Raw genomic sequence first — 19,222 nt, forward strand, 5'->3', positions numbered from 1 at the left:
TTTGCCAAGAAAAGAGAATTCTATGAATAACAACTTAGAGAAAAACCCCCCTGAGGTAGAATACAAAGTACAAGGAACTACATAAGAAGTACAATGGTTGTGAACTACCAATTTGGCGGGCTAAAATGTTGGACCATCTGAGGGATAGTATGAAAGGTGTGTGAATCCCAAATCTCTAGGAAAGACTCTCTTTTCTTCCTCATCCTCTCAAAGCTGCCTTGCATCCTTTCCCATCTCTCACGGAGAGTGTGGACTATCTTTGTCCAAAATTCCAAATCCTTGATAAAGACTCCCCAGTGGATATATTCTGAAGATCAATTACTTGAATAGATTTCATAGTCCATATGAACCAAGGTATAATGCTGGAGATCAGCTCCCATCTATGACAATGTGTTTGAGTCCATTGTGTTTGTGAGTAGTTTGGGGTAGGGATCTTGCTCAGATGCTCTCCAATGATGAGAAAAGAAGTACTCCTCTAAATGTCTCATAGCCACTCACTGGATCTTTGTTTGTTACCCAGGCTACAATCCCCCATGTCACCACCGTGGACCCATAGTGCCCCGAAATACTATCTTGAGAACTTTCCTCCAAACCTCTTGGGCTCTGGGATGGTCCCATAGGCAATGTCTGTGTGTCTCCTTTGGCTCACCACATCGCACACATGCCATTGGTCCTTTCCATATCCATGTGAAGTGCTAGTTGCTAAACTTCTATGGGCTAGAAGCCATAGGAAGAGAGATTTTCCTAGACCTAAAGTTGTCATGTAGCTGTCTCCAAAAGTCATGTAGAAACTCATATGAGATTTCTTGTTTGTGCCAATGGGGGTGTTGTTGGCAATGCTCCAATTTGGCTCATCTGTATCATCCACCCCAATCTAATAGTGTAGCCAAAAAAGGGTACGTCATATGGTTTGTCAAGGAAGGGGTCCCTCCATACCCACTCTCTCGGATCCCATTGAAGTCTCTGTAGAAGGCTCCTCTTGTATGCCTAGTATCTCCACTCATCTAAAAGACAAGTGGCTGGGTTTGGGTCTATGTGCCACTTTTGATTCTTTGCTTGGAGTAACCACCGAGTGCTATAAGGTCAAGACTCATTGGAGGCGGCCATTCTACTCAAGTGTGATAAGTGAATGTCTTGTTTCTGTTAGATGCAAGAATTGCCAAAAAGGAAATCCCCTCTAGAGAAGAGGCCAATCCAAGGTTGGGAGCTAGCTGTATTTGTTTGCCGATTTTGTGGAACTACTTCCATCATAGCTTCAATCATAGCTTTGGCTCCCCTAAAACCATGTAGTCTTTGTCTTTGAGTCTCTTGTGGCAACTTTTGAAATGCGAATCGGTCCTCCACTAATGTAGCGACTTGTATCCGAGTTTGGTCTCAAATAATGATTAAAGAGAAGAGGTCTCCTCTTCTCTTCGATGGTAGTTGGGGGCGAGATGGTGAAGCCTTGAAGATGCAGATCTCGGTGCTCTAATAATGGCAGCGACAATCTGACCTCAAAGTTCCTCAAATTTCTAGCGTTGATCTCTTGAAATATCCAGTGAATGTAGGGTTGCCATGGTCCTCTGTGTATAGGTGTCATATCCTGTAGCTTCCCCATCAGAACTATCTTCCATGCTCCTTGCTTGGTATCCGAAAACTCTAAATGTGACAAAGTGGGGGACAAAAGAGCAATTACCTTTGGCAGTGTAACTATAGAGTGGCACTCTTTGAAAATCACACAAGAGGTTTTGTACTGGTGCTCTCGTGGCATGTTAACAAACTTCCATCTTTTGCAAACAGACCCCTTTAATCATCCAAATCTATTAGAATAAGATATCCTCTTTTACGTAATGTGAAACTATTTTAGAGTCATTCTGCCAAGTGTATTAGTATTTTTGATTTTTCACTAATTAATTTTGAGGAGACCTACTTTTGGCTCATCTATGTGGCCATAGTTGCCAAGGGTTTCTAAAACATGAGGTATGAAACGGGTTTCATAGGTTTCATACGAGTTTCCTAAAAGATTAGAAACGAGTTTGATTCGAGATGAAAGAAACTATCATGAGATTTTATATGTATAGAGTATTACTTATATAATATAATTTATCATAATTCATGATCTTATACAATGCAAATGGAGATTCAACAGAGCATCAACATATACATGCACCATGGTCCGGTATCCATGATAATATTAGGTTTTATTATAAAAGAAACTATCAATCTATACATGAATTATAGAGAACAACTTGAGAAAAATTATTGCAATCAATGTCAATTTCCATGTGAGTGTGTTAAATGAATCCGTGACAAATGTTGATTAAAAAAGTTTAAATGTATTTTTTAGGGTAGGATTTTTTGGAAATTTAAGACAGGTATTTCATAGGTGTCTAAAATGCCCAGGTATGAAATGAGTTTCCTAACCCAATGTCAAAAACTGAATAGGGCTTGTCTGAAGCACACTGTTTTGAAAGTTGTAGGTTTTCTGCTTCCCTTTACTTTATTAACAGTTAGAAAGTCTTTTCCTCGTTATATGAGTTCTTCCATGAATTTTTGCTTAAAATGAGAAGTCAGTACATTTCTTTCCTGGACAAATTTAGAATGAGCGAGTTGCTGAGGTTCTATCTAGCAGTCAGTACTGTTTTTGTCTACACTTGCAAGAGTTTCCAGGATCATGGATGGTCACTTGTTTGTTTCATCTCATGTAATCTGGACCTGGTTTTATTTGACTGAAAAGACATTGGAACAGCCACAATTCAGGTTTTTTTTTGGGTGGTGGTCCAGTCTCCAAATTTAGATGTCCAGGCTTTTATTTAGTGCCATTGGATCACAAGTTGCACATCTGCTTAGACCTTTTAATGGGGAAATTGTTTGTTGAGGAGGCTTGCAAGCCTTTTCTCATCTGATTAAGTCAAAACTTGATGCTTCATACTGAAGTGCTTTCAGGGACTGGTGCTAGGGATTCAAGAAAGATGAATCTTTCATGTTGGTGAATTGCATGCTTGCTCTCTGTTTGCTAATTTGTCTCGCCTACAGGGAATTTTGTCACCATATACTCTATGTTAGACTTTACATTTAAATCACAACTTGTTCTTTTTGCCAACACTTGGTTTGTTTGCTCTGGATTTTCCATATGTGCCTGTGCTTTAGGTCCTTTGAAAGGGAGTTTATTGTGGCCTCTAAGCATTTGCTGGATTGGATCCAGTTTGATCTGAGGACATGTGATTTACCCGCTTGTTATAGCTCCAGTCTCTCATGAAAGGAGCACTTTTCATGCAGCAGTTTGCACCTGCCTTAGGAATCTAGCCCATCTTCTGCTAGATTAAGCTGAAAGTCATTTAGAGAAGGTCTGCCTTCACACGGTCTGCAGGTCTCCCGTGGTTCCTGCTGGTCTGTAAACAATGAATACAAATGGATCCATGCACAGATGATGGTTTCCACACTGAACATGTGGATTATCTGTGGCATAGTGATGATGCTACTCTTGTAGTATTCATAGCCAGTTAATAGGACCTATGTTCCGCACAAGTCACGTCAGATGGTATGCTCTTGACAGCAGGTTTGTGTGGGTCTGATGTATGGGACTTCTAGTCTGATGCATCCTGTCCTGTCCAGTTGGTCCATTTCCATTGATCTAGGTTGGTGGCATCCAATAACATTCAGCATCCTGGGGCCAAAAGTGGCCATTGAACTAGATGTTTGGGCAACTGTTTCTGGCCATTTATGGGTGGTTTTTGGACTTTTGGCAGCTGGCTGAGGGCTCACTCTTACACTATAGATACACACCCTTTGTCAGAGTGCAGTGAATGCGAAAGCATACGACTGGACTGAAAGAAAGGAAGGAACACAGAGAGAAGGGGGAGAGGAAGAGACAGTAGAATGCAGAAATCTGCAGTGAATGAATGTTGAATAAGGAGAGTAGATACGTACAATGGACTGTTGAATGCATCTGCTGGAGATCTCTCAACCTTTGCAACACAAAACTGAATGTTTGTGACCCCAGGCTGGGGAGCCTATAAATAGGCCAAGAAAAATAATAGAATACGGCAGGTCAGCCAGTAAAAAACTGGCCCACTACTGCAGCAAATCAGGTCAACTACATGAATAATAATAAAAATGCTGCTCAGAAAGGCTGCTTGCTGCGTGGCACCTGCCTGAACTGCTTGCCCTGCTTGGCACCATCCGACCTGTCCAAAATTGGTTGCAATCATGCCGGTGATTGTTGCAAACTGTCTGACCTGATCCGGAAATGCATAAATCTGCCCTAAAATACATGTACATTGCTTGTGCCCATCCAAGGGATGACCAAATCTCTAACGCCGTAGATCTTGGATGCAACATACGGCTTAGGGATTTGGAGTGCTGTCAAAGAACAACCTTAGGAAGAGCCTTTGTAAACAAATCTGCCAAGTTATCCTTTGTCTTATGATACACCACATCAATAGTCTCATCCAAGATCTTCTCCTAAATGAAATGATACTGTATCTCAATGTGCTTCGATTGAGTATGGAATTATGAATATAGGAGTTTGTGCCAAAGCAATGCAACTCTCATTGTCGCAATGAAGAGTAGTAGGACCTATTTCTGGACAACCAAACTCTCCTAACAACCTCTGAAGGCACACTGTCTAATGTGGTAGAAGGCACCACTCTATAATCTGCCTCTATAGATGATAGGGCAATTGTGTAATCTATCGTTGACCTCTTGTGGTCGACATCTCCAGCCCAGTGATAGTCCATCCAGCCTTGTAACACCAAAGCTGAATCATTTGTACATGTTAAATAAAATAGGAAAAGGAGTCCCCCTCAAGGACCGCAATATCCTCAATGCACCCTGCCAATGGATTTGCTCAGGTACAAAGTAACCAACTGGTACACACAAATCAATTCAAGTATTCAAAAGCCATATTAATGATCCAATTAATTGTTTGTAGTGGAAATTACCCACCAATGATGAATCTACATGGGTGGTAGCCTTCAAGTTTGGATCCATGGGGGTAGAAATGATCCGACACTCTTGCATCCTAAATGTAGTCAAGAGCTCTTGTTGCATATACCACCGCTGGGGTAGAAAGATCCCCCTCTCAGTCTACCATATCTCATGACCTAGGAAGAAGTGAAGCAGCCCCAAATTCATCATCTCAAATTTCTTATGGAGTGCTTCCTTAATTTGCTTGACCATCTATTTGGGCATGGTTTGGTCACTGCCAAGATGAGATTGTCCACATAAAGCTCAAACACTATGTGCCCTCAACTGATGTTTGGAGATACAAATTTGGATTGTATGTAGATCTTTGATACCCTAACTTGTCTTGAAAGAATGAGTTTTATTTTCTCATTCCAAGCATGTGGAGCTTACTGTCAAGATGAGATTGTCCCTAGAACGCACAAACACCGTGTGTCCTCATTTGATGTTTGGATGTACAAATTTGGATTGTATGTAGATCTTTGATACCCTAACTTGTCTTGAAAGAATGAGTCTTATTTTCTCATTCCAAGCATGTGGAGCTTTGAGGCCATAGAGGGCCTTCTTTAACTTGCATACCTTACCATTTGAGAAAGAAAAGTTAGGAGGCTGCTCTGTATAGATCTCCTCCTTTAAGTCACCCATTCAAGGTTGTAGATTTGACATCGAATTGGTAAATCAATCATCTCCTACGATTGGCATGAGCTAAAATTGCCTGAACGGTGGCAATACGAGTTGTGGGTGCAATCTTATCGTGGAAATCAACACTTGGTCTCAGTGCAAATTTGGCAACCAACTATGCCTTGTGGTTGTTGAGTGTACCATTATTGAGATACTTGGTCTTAAAGACCCACTTGACTCCAATCTCCTTGTGATGAACAACATGAGGCACAAGATACTAAGTGCTATTATGTTCAATAGACTCCAACTTGTGCTTCATGGTCTTCTGCTAGTGATTAGGCTGTAATGCATCCTTTATCGATATTGACTCCCTATCCTACATGGCATCGTTCATCAAACCATGGTTAGTACAAACAAGCACATTTGCACCTTCAAAGAGACCCTCTTCATGATAATCATCTTGTTATAGAGTTGATCTAGTTCGAACCATATCTCCTGAGCATTGGTAAGATGCTTAATATTGGTTATCATGGTTGGAGTATATGAAAGAAATAAGAAAGAATTGACATGAGCATTCAACTTGTCCCAGTATGCTCGTACCTTTATCAACTTGGCTTTCTTTGAAGAAGAAAGTTTAGAAAGATCCTAGGTTGATGGAGGGTCAACAGCCTCCATCTCAAGCTTCGCCAAATCATAAGACTCCAAGATGGCAAGCATCATCACTTGCTAAATGCGGTAGTTCTCCCCATCTAGCTTTTGATCCTATGGAATTGTTGTAAGGCAAGAATCTTTCAGTCCATAATCGCTTGAAACTCCACATCGATTTGCGATCACATGGCTCTTGAATAACCTATACAAAATAAGGCTACCTCCCTTTGACTCTGAAAAGGCAACTTGTTTGGGCTTCCTCTGCTCCTTCACATGCCTTAACCAGTGGAGGTGATTTAAAAACAAAACTTGTTATAAAAGGCTGAAAACACAGCCTTTTCTCCTTTGATAGCAAAACTTGCAAAAAACGACAAACTTCCTTCCTTTTCCATGTTTGTTCGTTCGCTTTAGCCTTGTGTCAATGCGAAGCCCTCTGCTCGCCCTTGAATGCTGAAAACACAGCTTTGATGTTGTGGTAAAATCTCCTCTTCAAGTCTGCCCATGATCAATCAGCCCTTCAACACTGCTTTGATACCATGTCAGAGTGTAGCGAATGTGGAAGCGTATGACCGGATTGAGAAAAGACATGAACAGGGAGAGAAGAGAAAGACACAATAGAACATTGAAGATTGTAGAGCAAGAATGCTGAAGATAGAAGAATTTGTGCAATGGACTGTCGGAGTATCACCAGCTGGAGCTCTCTCTCTCCCTCCCTTGTAGAAAAGTGAATGAATATGTGGGCCGCCCTGTCCACCTTTGGGGGGGGGGAGTAGGTCAGCCATGCTGAAAACTGGTTGACTGCAGCAAACTGAAAAATAAAATAATAAAATAATCACAAAAAAGCTGTGATTGCTGCTTGGCTGCCACGTGGCACCTGTTTGCCCTGCGTAGTCTGCCCAAAAAGTGAAATAAATGCTGCCGACTGCACCAAAAATTTCAAACCTGCTCCAAAGCAGGTGATTCTGCCCTAAACTATTGTGACACAGCTTGTGTCTCAACTTTATGCTTTGTTGTGTAGCTATCAAGAGCTTTCTAACTAGTGGCAAAATTTCTAACATCTCTGATGTTTTGCTATCTATGTACTTTGTAGGAGAAGGAAGAGACAATTGACCATCTATTTTGGGATTGTCTTGAAGCTAGAGGGTTGTGAGCATAGTTATGCGAAGCAACTTGAAATGACACTTAGGGAAGGGCAAAATGTCAAAATGGTGCCAAAATTTCTTGGAACGTGTTAAGAAAGCTGCTAGGGTTTTCACTGAGGACACACAGAGTGTACAACCACGATAGAAACACAAAGACACAGACACAAACACAGAGGGAAAAACTCAAACCCTAAATGCAAAACTCAAAACTCAAACACAAACAGAAGAAGGGAGAGAGAGAACACAACTCTGAAGTGAATGAATGCTGTAAATGAATGTAAGAGTGTACAGTGTGCTCAAGGGCAGAGCAATGTTGGAGTGTGACGTCCACTGAAGACGGCGGATCCCAAGTCTGTGACCACCAGTTGGAGTGTAGGAGTGCTGAATAGTGAATGGCAGCAGGCTGGTCACCAAAACGCAGTAGTCTAGAGGTTGGAAATTGGTAAACGTAGCAGTGTGGATCGGGGGTTGGAAACTGTGCACGGTCTGCTGTAAACAGCAGGCTGAAATAGTGTGAGAGTGTCAGGGCTTGCGATGTTGAAAACACAGGCTGGCTGACCCTGGAGATGATGGATAGCAGGCTGAACAGTAGTTTGGGACAGTTTGGAGCAGTCGCCAACAGCTAAGAGCTGTTGCCTACAGCAATGGACAGGGTGAAGATGATGTGGCTGCAGTCGATGATGGCTGGACAGCAGATGGAGGCAGGTTGTAGGCTGGAAACTGGGCGCCAACAGCAGCAAGTGTGTGGGCCAGTGTAACCTGCAAAACAAGAATAATTGCTGAATGGGGGCAGCCTGTCTATTTATAGATGTGGAAGGGCGCCCCAAAAATCAGGGTTTCCACTAAAGTTTCTTGAAACGCTCCCCGTTTTAGGGTTTCCATTGAACTCTCTCGAACCGCTTCCCATTTTAGGGTTTTACTCTAAAAGAGCATTTTTAGTGTGTTTTGGGGCTGTTTAAGAGGCTAATCAGCAAGTAATGCATATTTTAGCTCAACAGAATGTGTTTCTTGGATTGAAATGTTTTGAATCTTGAAGTGGTGCCATGTAGGCCAAACCTAAAATGTATTGGGACATAAAAAGTCCTCATGGAAAGGGATGCAATGTTTATGAAAAACATTGGAAGTTTGTGACCTTTCAAGAAAAAATGATCTATTGTATGCCACAAATGTGCCATTTTGAGTATTGAAGAGTGAAATCGGATCTATTGCTTCAATCACAACTGTGTACAAGCAAAAAGGGATTTGCCCCTTCCATCACGCCACAATTTGGTTCCAACTATGGTCCATTCATCATGACTAACACTTATGACCATCAAATCAATTATGACCAAGAAGGAATTTCATCTCTTTTTTTTCGTAAAAGGTAATCGTATTAATTACGAAAAAAAGTACAAGATGACTTGATTACAAGATACATGACGACAATCTAAGCCATCATGTGAAGAGGTTCTAAGTACTACAAGTTACAACGTTATGGCAAAGATGCAGATGAAATTGCCATATGCCAGGGACGTAAGTCCTCCCTAGAGAGGAAATCAGAATGCTGGAGAAGTTCCAACTGCCAATACAAGAGGCCCTTAAGCCTCGCAATATGCCGCTGAACATTATAGGCGGAGTCAAAAAGAAAAGCATTCCGAATAGTCCAGTTATGCCAACAGCCCCAATATCGAAGAAAATGATACATGAGCTCCATATGTGGCTGTGCAGGAGTGGGGTATTTGGGCTGCCCGAAAACCCAATCAAAGGGGCGCAGGGTGAATCCAACCACTCCTTGCCAAACAGCCGACAAAAATAACCAGACTTTCTTTGCGATGGGGCAAGAAATAAATCGGTGGCGGGCTGATTCCACAGCAGTGGTGCAAAAGAAACAGTTGCCATTGGAGATTCGTCGCTTGGAAAGAGACGATGCAAGCGGAAGACCACCAATCATCACTCTCCAAAGAAAAACTTTACATTTGAAGGGTGTCTTGTTCAACCAGCCCTCCATCACAGTTGCCCTCCACCATGACCGGGATTTACGTAATCCCCATAAAGCATTCGCTTTGGCAACTAGCCATTGATGATCTTTAATCAGAATATGATAAACTTGGTTAGCAGAAGCTTTGCTTAAAGTCAGCCGGCCTTGTAGGTCCCAATCCTGCCAGGGATGATCTGAAGCAAGGGCAGGAAAGGGTTGTCTGCTCTGGAGCATCCGCAAAAGCTGTTCCCATAAAGGCCTATATCCTCGAGGGGTCCTGAAAAGCCTCCTAGCTGTACGAAAAGATATAAGCACATTGCGACTGGCAAGGGTGGCATCCGCAACTAAAGACAAGCCCAAAAGGGCCATCCGGTTGAATTGTGGTCTAAGCTCATGTTTACCTTCCCATGCAAGTAAACGCGAGACTGTCAGCAATTCCAATTGAAAAGAGTTAGTAGCCAAGCGATCCTCCACGGGATGCCACTGAGCCTTCTGGAGGACCTGTTTCCAGGAACATACCAAATGAGTAAGCAGCGACGAAGAAAAAATGGAGAACCGCGAATCAGCATTGAGAACATGCCACCAAGAACTCCGGATTTGGGTATTGCCATGTAGAAGCCCATGGCTCTCAAGGAAATAACGGGCTATATCGACCCATGGATGATGATCCAAGCACATGGCGCGGAAAAGAGACCAACGGAGTGCCTGCATGTGAGTTTGGGCATCTAAAATAGCTCCGCCACCCATGCGTTTGGGGGTGCACGTATGCGACCAAGAGATCCAGGAAATACCTGCATGCAATGAGTCCTTCCATAGCATGAAGCGAATAGACTGAGTAAGAGCATTCAGAGTCGTAGTAATCCAGGGCAACAATGGCAAGAAATATGTGAGCATTGGCAACATAATTGTCTGGGCCACTTTGAGGCGAATATGGAAGGGCTAGGCTTGAGATTTCCAATACATAAACTTAGCCACCATTTTCTGAGAAATCCACTGCAGAAGCTGCTTTGGGGGAACATCAACACCCAAAGGATACCCAAGGTGCCTGACAATGGAGCCACGAGGAACAACTAGACCCTGCCAGTCCAAGGACTGCAAGTCCGACTCTGTGCAGCTGAGAATGGCTGATTTGAGCGCATTGATACGAAGGCCGGACGCCTGACCAAAGAGGCCCCAAACCTCCAATGCTCGTCGAAGGTTGTCCTTGTCCGCACGCAAAATCATAAAAGTATCATCCGCCAGGGATTGGCTAATGAAGTGCTGTCCCGTAGGAAGCGACAGTCCGGCCAACTGAGAAGAGGCTGCCATATGGGATAACATGGAAAGAACTGGATGTGTCGCAAGGGCAAAGAATAGAGGGCTCAAAGGGCACCCTTGTCTGACAGAGCGGGCAAGTACAAATGGCTCAGTAACACCTCCGTTCAGCATGACTCGCGAAGACGCTGCAGCGCTAATGGTGTAGATTAGACGAGACATCTGGGGACCAAAGCCCATAGCAGACATAAGTTTAGCAACGAAAGACCAATCCAGATAGTCAAAAGCCTTTTCCAGGTCCAGTTGAATCAGTACTACCTCCTGATTAGAATGCCTTGCATAATCAATAGCCAGTTGAGCATTCAATACATTGTGCAGAATATTTCGGCCCTTAATGAAACCATACTATAGAGGGTGCACAATGGCCGGGAGATGCTTATGGAGCCGATTCGCCATTACTTTGGAAAAGATTTTGTACATTGAACCCATCAAAGAAATGGGGCGCCACTGTGTCAACTTAGATGGCGAAGGAACTTTTGGAAGCAGTTTAATAAGGCCTTCTTTCCATGAGGAAGGCATGACCCCCGTTTGCCACACCTGCTGAAACAAAGCCTGCAATGGTTTCGCCAGTTGGGTAGCAAAAGCTTCAAAGAACTCATTGGTGAGACCATCCCAACCCGGACTTTTATCCTTGGGCAAGTGTAACAAGACGTCCATAACCTCTGCCTCACAAATATCGGACTCCATAGTAGCTTGCATGTCCTGCGGAAGCTGATTGCGGACCAGGTCATAAAAACCCGAACGGGCCTGGGTGATTTGGTCTGAAGGTGGAGAAGTGGAGCCGAGAAGGTCACGGAAATAATTCCTGCACATATGCACAATAGTCTGTGGATCCAGGATAAGGTGGCCTTTTGCATCCTCGAGTCTGGTCATATTCTCCCTAGCAGGAGAGGCATGGAGAGCTCGAAAGAACTTATGGGTCTGACATGCACTATCTTGCAAAGTCTCTGTCAGATGTTGCAGTTTGGCCTGCTGATATGATTTCAAGTGGAATTCTTTAATAAGATCAGCCAATTGCATGGCCAGTGCGAGCAGAAATGCATCATCCGGAGTGTCCATCAGCAGAGAACGAACCAAAGCCAGCATGTCCTCGGCTGCCTTGCGACGCTAACGACAAAGAGAGGCATGATAGATCCCATACTGCCGAGCAACCCGCTGCACATTAGAGAGCAATCTTTCAAATGACGCAGTGCCCTGAGAAGAGAAGTCCAAGAGGAATCTGTCAATCAATTGTTGCATATAGCCCTGAAAGATTGCATGCTTCAGGTAAGACAAATTGAAACGCAAAGGGAGTCTCTCCAGAAATTGCTTGAAAGGTGCAATGGGTTGTGCAAGCAGCTCAAGCTGCAGAGGGAAATGGTCCGACAAGGCATATTGCTGCAGCACTTTTATTTCGAGCATCTCGGGAAGAAAATCATCATTCTGCATGATATATATACGGTCCAATCGCGACCATGTTGTTGCATACTAGGCAGAATGGAAAGTAAACCCTGTAGAAGACGGGTGTAGCCAGGACCAGAGATCTTGCTTAAGAACAGCAAGAGCCAACGCATGCCACATACGACTTTCCGGCGCATCCATTACCGAATGCTCCGATGTGGACTGGGAAGAATCAACACACATATTGAAATCCCCCATGAAGAAGCCCCGTCTGCCAAGTGACAAGGAGGTCTGCAAAGTCTGCCAAAGCGCCCGACGAGATAAGGAATCATTCGGAGCATAGAGGCCAAGTAGCCATAAGATTTCCCCTTCGAATAAAATTTCAATCACCAAAAAACGGCCATGAACATCATTTTTAATAAGAACAGGCTGATATTTGGCATGTACAATCATGAGCACACCCGAATAATGCATGGCCTGTGTCCCTGCATAAAACAATTGAAAGCCATGGCAATCTACCACTTTTCCGGCTTCACCGTGACTCTTGTGCTCAACAGCGCACAGGACATCCCACTGATTTTCATGCAATACAGTCCACATGGCATGTTGCTTGTGTCGAGAACAAATTCCTCGCACATTCCACGTGGCTATTTTCATGTGTATTCAAAACAAAATCAGGTACGAGGCACAGCTTGCCTCGATTTGACTTTGTCAGCGAGAATGTCCAGGACTCCCTCGTCCAAGAAATCCGCCAACACCGCAAAAGAGTTCTGAGGACCAGATTTGGAAGTAGACGGCATATCTGCTGGCTTGGGGGTGGAATGGGGATAACGACGGTCCCACGGGGTAATGACATTACCTCTGGTATCAAATGCCAGCTTAGCAGGGGGACCCTTTGGACGATCCGAATACATTTTCCTGGCGGGCTGATGAAGGGGGGCAGAGGAAACCATAGCAGGAGCAGAGCGCTCGGAAGACAACATTTCCTTCCTGCGCATATATGTACGCATGGAATCTTGTGAGGTAGTAGGCACAGTGTTCTCCATGCCAGCAACAACCCTGTTGCCTTTTTTTGCACGTACTTCAACCCAATTAATGGCACGGGAATCCAGACCCGAAACCTGTTGTTTACCTTTGGCCAGAGCGTGGGGCTGATGGGTAGCATCCAGCGACGGGGCATCACACACCATATCTTCCATGGGCGGCGTAGCATGGCCAACATCGGAAGTGTGTTGCTGTTCCGGGCATTCGGCCATAAAATGCCCTAACTATCCACAGGAAAAGCAATGCCTTGCAAAATTGCCCCATTTCAAACAAAAGTGTAACGGGTGCATGCCAGAGCAATTGAGGCGTAACCAGGCAGGTCTTTTTCTTGCAGTGTCCCATAGCATACACAAGCGGTTGTGATTCACAGCCCTGAGACTGGGAGGGACCAGAACAGTGCCCACAGCGGCCATAGCATCCTTCAATAGTGGCCAATAAACAGCCAGACAATTTTCCACCTCTACCCACACAGGGCATTCACGTTGCAGCAGACGCTGAAAATATGCCATTGGACGCCATGGAACCACATGAACCAACCGGCGTTCAAAAAACAAAGGCAGTTTAGACAGGAGAGCAGCACGGTGCGTCTTCGATTTCAACAGGACTTCAAAAAAACCCCGGGAGCCAACAAAAATCTCTTCAACACATTCCCCTTGTAGCAGACCGTGCAACCACTGGCGAATACGGGAAAGCAACGGGATTCGACCAGTGAAGAAGAGTATCACAGCGTGATCATAAAATACCGAAAAGGAGCGTAGGACAGTTTTTGGGTCCACGGTGGCGTCAAGAACATCGTCAGGTGCAGAGTCAGAAAATACTTCTTGATTATGTTGAACATAATCTGTTGAACATAATCGCCAAGCAAAGTGTTTGCAAATTCCAGCAAATGCTCCCAATCAACTTCCTGAGAGTCCACAGAATCCGAAGCAACCTGAGCATAGGAACGATCCTGAGGAACACCTATCTCTTCCGAAGTATGCTTGGTACGTTTACCCGCAGGCTGGATGTCGGGACCAAGGGGCATCTCTTCGTTGCACGGAACCATATCCTCAGGTTCCTCAGCATCAGAATCCGGGCCAAGTGCTGCCACTGTTTGATCTATGAAATCCAGATCCAAACCAGCCATCGTGTATGATGATTTGATCTCGAAGGAGGACTGACCCTCTCTCTTGCCCGCTCTCTCGCTCTCCCTCTTTTCTGTACAGAGGCGCTGTCCAGGGGTGGACTCTGCAAGGACAGCTAATGAAACCGGAGGTTTACCTGTCACCGTGCAGGGGCAGAAGGGCGAAACAAAGGCCTGGCGGTCTCCAGGGCAGGATAGGACAGGTTGGGGTGCCGGGCAGGGATCCGTCAGCAGCGTCCGGGGACAGGGCGTCAGTGGCAGGCGACCGTGGATAGGGCGTCAGGGACAGGGCGTCTGGCCGTGAACAGGGCTCCAGGAGCAGGACGCGCTGGCGGCTCCAGGAGCAAGGCGTCTGCTCCTGACGGCTCCAGGAGCAGGGCGTCAGGAAGAGGACGCTAGGGATTCCGCTGGCGGCGCAGGGAGCAGACGCGAATGGCAAAAACAGGCGGAGGTGCAGGCGTCGACGATGCTGACAAGACGCGAACGACAGACGAGCAGAGGCGACGACGGTGCTGACGTGAATGGGGGGTGACGACAGGCAGTTCTTCAGGCTGCGACAACGCAGATCGAGGCGACAGCAGGGCGTGCGTGACCAGGCGATGGCAGGGCGGCACGACGCAGGGGCACCATCGCTACGCGTCTCTCTCTCTCTCTCACACTCTAAGGAATTTCATCTCTCTCTCTCTCTCTCTCTCCCTCCTCAATTTATAACTTCTTCCAACTTATAGCTTTCATTAACATCTTCCAATTAATAACTTTTAAGTTCTTGCGTATTGATAAATTTAAGTTTTTGAAGTATAAGCCTTAAAATCTTTTTAATTAAGATATCATGTAACCCTCGTCTTCCCTTGATGTAGTGTTCATATTTCCATTTTACCCCTTTAGAAAATTCCATTCCTATTTCCATCCTTGTTCCCGCTCTCGTTCATGTTCTTGTTTCAAAGTTTTCCTTGACTACGATTGTGAGCCCAAACAAAACATGGGTGAAGAAAGAAAGGTTCATGCGACAAGTTTAATTAGAGACTAATCTCTTTGGGCAACCAGATGAAATGGATGAAGAATACATTAAAGCTTGACATATTATAGGGGTGGTGGTTATGGAGCTTATTTAACTCTTTAGAAACTTGAAATTGCTTAGAAGAGGCTTTTTGTACAGTGACCTTAGCGAATCCTTTGTGCCTTGAAAGGTGCTAAGAATCATGCCCAAGTTTACAAGTTTTTGACCAAGCTCTAGGAAAGGTTGGATGCCAAAGGTGGAAGGGTTCCATCTTTGATGTAAATATGTGATATATTTCACATGATAAAAATAATATAAGTTATGACTTGAGGCATCTTGGGATCATTTCTACCACATGAAAACTTGTGGTGGAAGAAGAGGGCATTTGTATCCAGATTGGAGCATGAGTTTTATTATTAGCTATTCTTGAAACAAGATTGAAGGAGGTATGGAAAGCATTCTAGGTGCCTTGATCCCATACACCCATCACCTCCCTAGACATGTGGCATGCATATGCCACCTCATTATACTAGGTACATGGGCAGTCCTTGCTACCTCGGCCACTAGAGGATAGACCCACATCATCTACCTTCTTTAGTACAACGATGGTTCACAACGCCAAAGATAGACTCCAAAATGGCGAGGCCCAAGACCATGATGGACTAGTAGCAGAGCACTTATCACATGCTAGAGACATCCTAGGTGCCTTGTGGTATTCAACAGGGCCCTATGTGAAGGCTTCTTTGCTAGTTGGTCAGCTAATACTATAGTACCAATCTTGAAAGTTGGAGACCCCATGATTTTTATGAACTATAGGAGGGTCATGGTTGGCCATGTGCTAGCCAAGTTGTGTGGATCGATACTAGAGCATGAGTTGAGAAAATGGATAGAGAAGCACCAACCTTGGGCATGTGGATAGGCAAGGTTTAGGATGGGTTACTCCACTCTTGATGATTCTCACACTTCGAGCCATCATTGAGGAGAGCAGGGTGGAGGGGAGGCGGGTATATTGCTATTTTGTGGATTTTTGTAAGGCCTTTGACACAGTATCTAGCGTTAGGCTCATGTAGAGACTACAGGAGTTGGAGGTCTTGATAAAGATGGGACGAGGGATATTTTTTATAGGGTGAGTACGAGCACGAGGAGGGCTGTATGAGGAGATCACCAACACCATTGGGGTGAAACAAGGATGCCCACTCTCACCTACTCTATTTGGCCTCTTTATTGAAGAGAGATCAGACGACATTGATGAACTTGGAGGAGAGGGAGCTGGCCTAGGGGAGCATTGATACCGATACTATTGTTGCTGGTGACATAGTCCTCATATCTAGCACATTGGAGGGATTGTAGCGCCACCTAGATGCACTTCAAGCCTTTTGTTAGGACATGGATCTCACAATGAACCTTGGGAAAACCAAGGTTATGGTGTTTAACACTTCCTCCTAGTGGATTTTGTGATCAATACCCCATTTTACATATGGAGAGGAGATGATGGTGGTGGTCCAGAGATATGTTTACTTTTATATCAGCTAGAGGGTTAAAAGTTTACATTGTCCTATTTGTTGTATGATTTATGGGTTTATCGGAACCTTTAGCCTTTGGGCACATCGAAACTACATAGGTTCACCGGGGTGGAGCACGGTTTGTTGAAATCGGAATAGAGTAGATGCTGGTCCGCGGAGATATGTTTACTTGGGGATTACATTTTCAGGATTGAGATTCACTTTGAGGAGAGTAGTAGAGGATAGATTGACATGAGGCTATGTGGCTCTGGGGGTGATGGAGAGCCAGTGTGCACAGATACAATTTTAGGAGCCTCGAATGAAGCTCCGGCTCTTCGGCACTTTGGCCACACCAGCACTTTTGTATGGGGCTCCCATATGGGGATCAAGCTTCTACCATGGGAGGAGAGCCATATAGGATCAACCACTATCCAAGAGAGGGGAGATGTTTGAGGGGTGGGAGCAGATAGAGAGACCCTTGGTATTGATGATTTCATGGATGGTTCAAAGTAGGCCCTTTGTACAGCATGAGATTATCAAAGCAAAGATGGGAGCACCATCTCTAGATTGAGGCCTTCTTCCAGACAGTGACTTTGTTGCATAGGCTTTGGACCCTTGTCGAGACAGAGATACTCTTGGCTAGCACTAGAGTCATATAGATAGCTAGCATTACAAGAGGATATTGAGTGGTGGTATGCTCGAACAGAGGCATGGCTAGAGTTATATGGACTACACATGGATGACCTTCCACCACTACAGTACAACTTGTATTGCTCCCACTTGGAGATGTAGATGCGTGGTATACTATGAGATTCAAGGGCACTTCCATTGCTTATTTAGAGAGGGATTTGGGCCGCTGTCAAGGGTTACGGATTTCCTAGATCAGAGATGTCTCGGGCTCTTTTTGCTGGAGCTAGGCTGCCATGGAGAGCATCTCTTACGGACCCAATAGCAGAGACACGGAGCGGGCACGCTAGCATGCAGTCCAGAGTTCTATAGAGCATCGACGACTCCACCACGGAGCCCCCCTAGTCCGACTGACAGTCCCACTATGGGGGACCACCTTAGACATAGCCGCAAAGAGATGCATAGACCATCGTCCATGTCTTGCTGGTCCATGCACTTGCAGGAGACACCATTTGCTGGTCCATGTCTTTATTTCTTTCTTCTACTCCTCTCTCTCTCTCTCTCTCTCTCTGTGTCTCTCTCTTTGTGTCTTGGGGGATCCTACAGGTCAGATGAAGGATCATTGAGAAATCAGTTTGTATATGATGGTAGCTATACTTGTAATCATTGGGATTGCAAGCATCATCATATTTCATTGTTGTTCTTGAGTCAAGGCAACATGGTCGGATGTACTCTTTTCCTTAAAGTTTGTCTTGCAGACCATTCTGGCTTTTTGAATATGTGAATATGCACAACAATTTTCTGGTACGGAACCATATGAATTGTTGGTACAATACTATACGGACTAAACTGTATGACATGTGGAGACAGCCATGGAAAGCCCGTTCAATGCTAATAGATACCTGGGCATGTGTATATATGCCCACCCTGGCTGTTTGCCTCTAAAGGCTTGATATAGTCATGTAAAGAATTTGAAATTGCTTACGTGGGCCTTGCTTTCTTCTATTTGCATTTCTTCGTAGTGTGACCCTCTTTATCACAATTTTGCCAATTCACCTTTGGCTTCTGCTACACTTCTCACCTTCTTTGAGCTGGGCACAGAGATCTGCTTGACCTGCCCAATAACATTGCAATCACTGAGTCTCTGGTCACATCCCACACATTCTCCATACATTGACAGAAATTCAAATATAGATAGACATTCAAATAAAGTCAAACACACCTAGATCTTTCGAGTATAGAATTTATACGAAGAGAATATCTCACAAAATCTGAATTCTGCATTGGGTTGCTGTGAAATGCATGCAAACAGGGAGCAAATGTTGCCTATACTTGGAGCTGAGTGGCATATGCACACTTGGACAAAATGGGTTGAATAGAGTCTGAGGAACAAGGCCGAGAACCTAGTGATCAAGCTGAGGATTGAGAGAGATTGGAAGTATTCCATATATCTGGTTGAGGATGAACCTTGTTACACACTCCTCGTCCTACCATGAGTATAGTTGCCATCCTCATACAGTTGCAAGCTATGATCACATTGCTACAAAAAATCCAATTGCATGCTTCTTGATTTGTAATATGGCTAGATGATGGATAGATTAATAGGTAATTGATGAAACACACTGCATTCCTGGTTATTATGTTGCTTGATGATTTGAGAACCAAGTTTTGCATCATATTTCTATGCTGAACTGCAGGTTGTAGCTGCAGACATAACTGAGATTTTGTTACTAAAGATGGAGAGAATGTTAAAGTCAAGGGCTTTGATTGTGCCTGCCATCAATGCTTGGGCATGGTTTATCAAGCTTCTTGGAAGCCAAGCTGGAGAGAATAAGACCTTGACAAACCAGATGTTGAAGATAATGGAAGTAACCTTTACCAGTCATGACAAACAAGTCCAGATTGCTTCACTGGTAAGATCTT

General features: G+C 44.5%; 1 protein-coding gene across 4 annotated transcripts in view; it reads left to right on the forward strand.

Annotated features, from left to right (window-relative positions):
• LOC148014270 (uncharacterized) overlaps positions 1 to 19,222 on the forward strand; it is a 66,159-nt gene that overhangs the window by 17,853 nt on the left and 29,084 nt on the right. For all 4 annotated transcript variants that reach the window (XM_087666629.1, XM_087666630.1, XM_087666633.1 and 1 more), the window contains one exon: positions 18,997 to 19,212. In XM_087666629.1, coding sequence (XP_087522755.1) covers positions 18,997 to 19,212 — 216 coding nt within the window. The remainder of the gene's footprint in view (positions 1 to 18,996; positions 19,213 to 19,222) is intronic.

The sequence above is a fragment of the Lygodium microphyllum genome, chromosome 25 (genome assembly GCF_053477565.2).
Source record: "Lygodium microphyllum isolate KBCC chromosome 25, Lygodium_microphyllum_v1.1.10, whole genome shotgun sequence".
Classification (NCBI taxonomy): domain Eukaryota; kingdom Viridiplantae; phylum Streptophyta; class Polypodiopsida; order Schizaeales; family Lygodiaceae; genus Lygodium; species Lygodium microphyllum.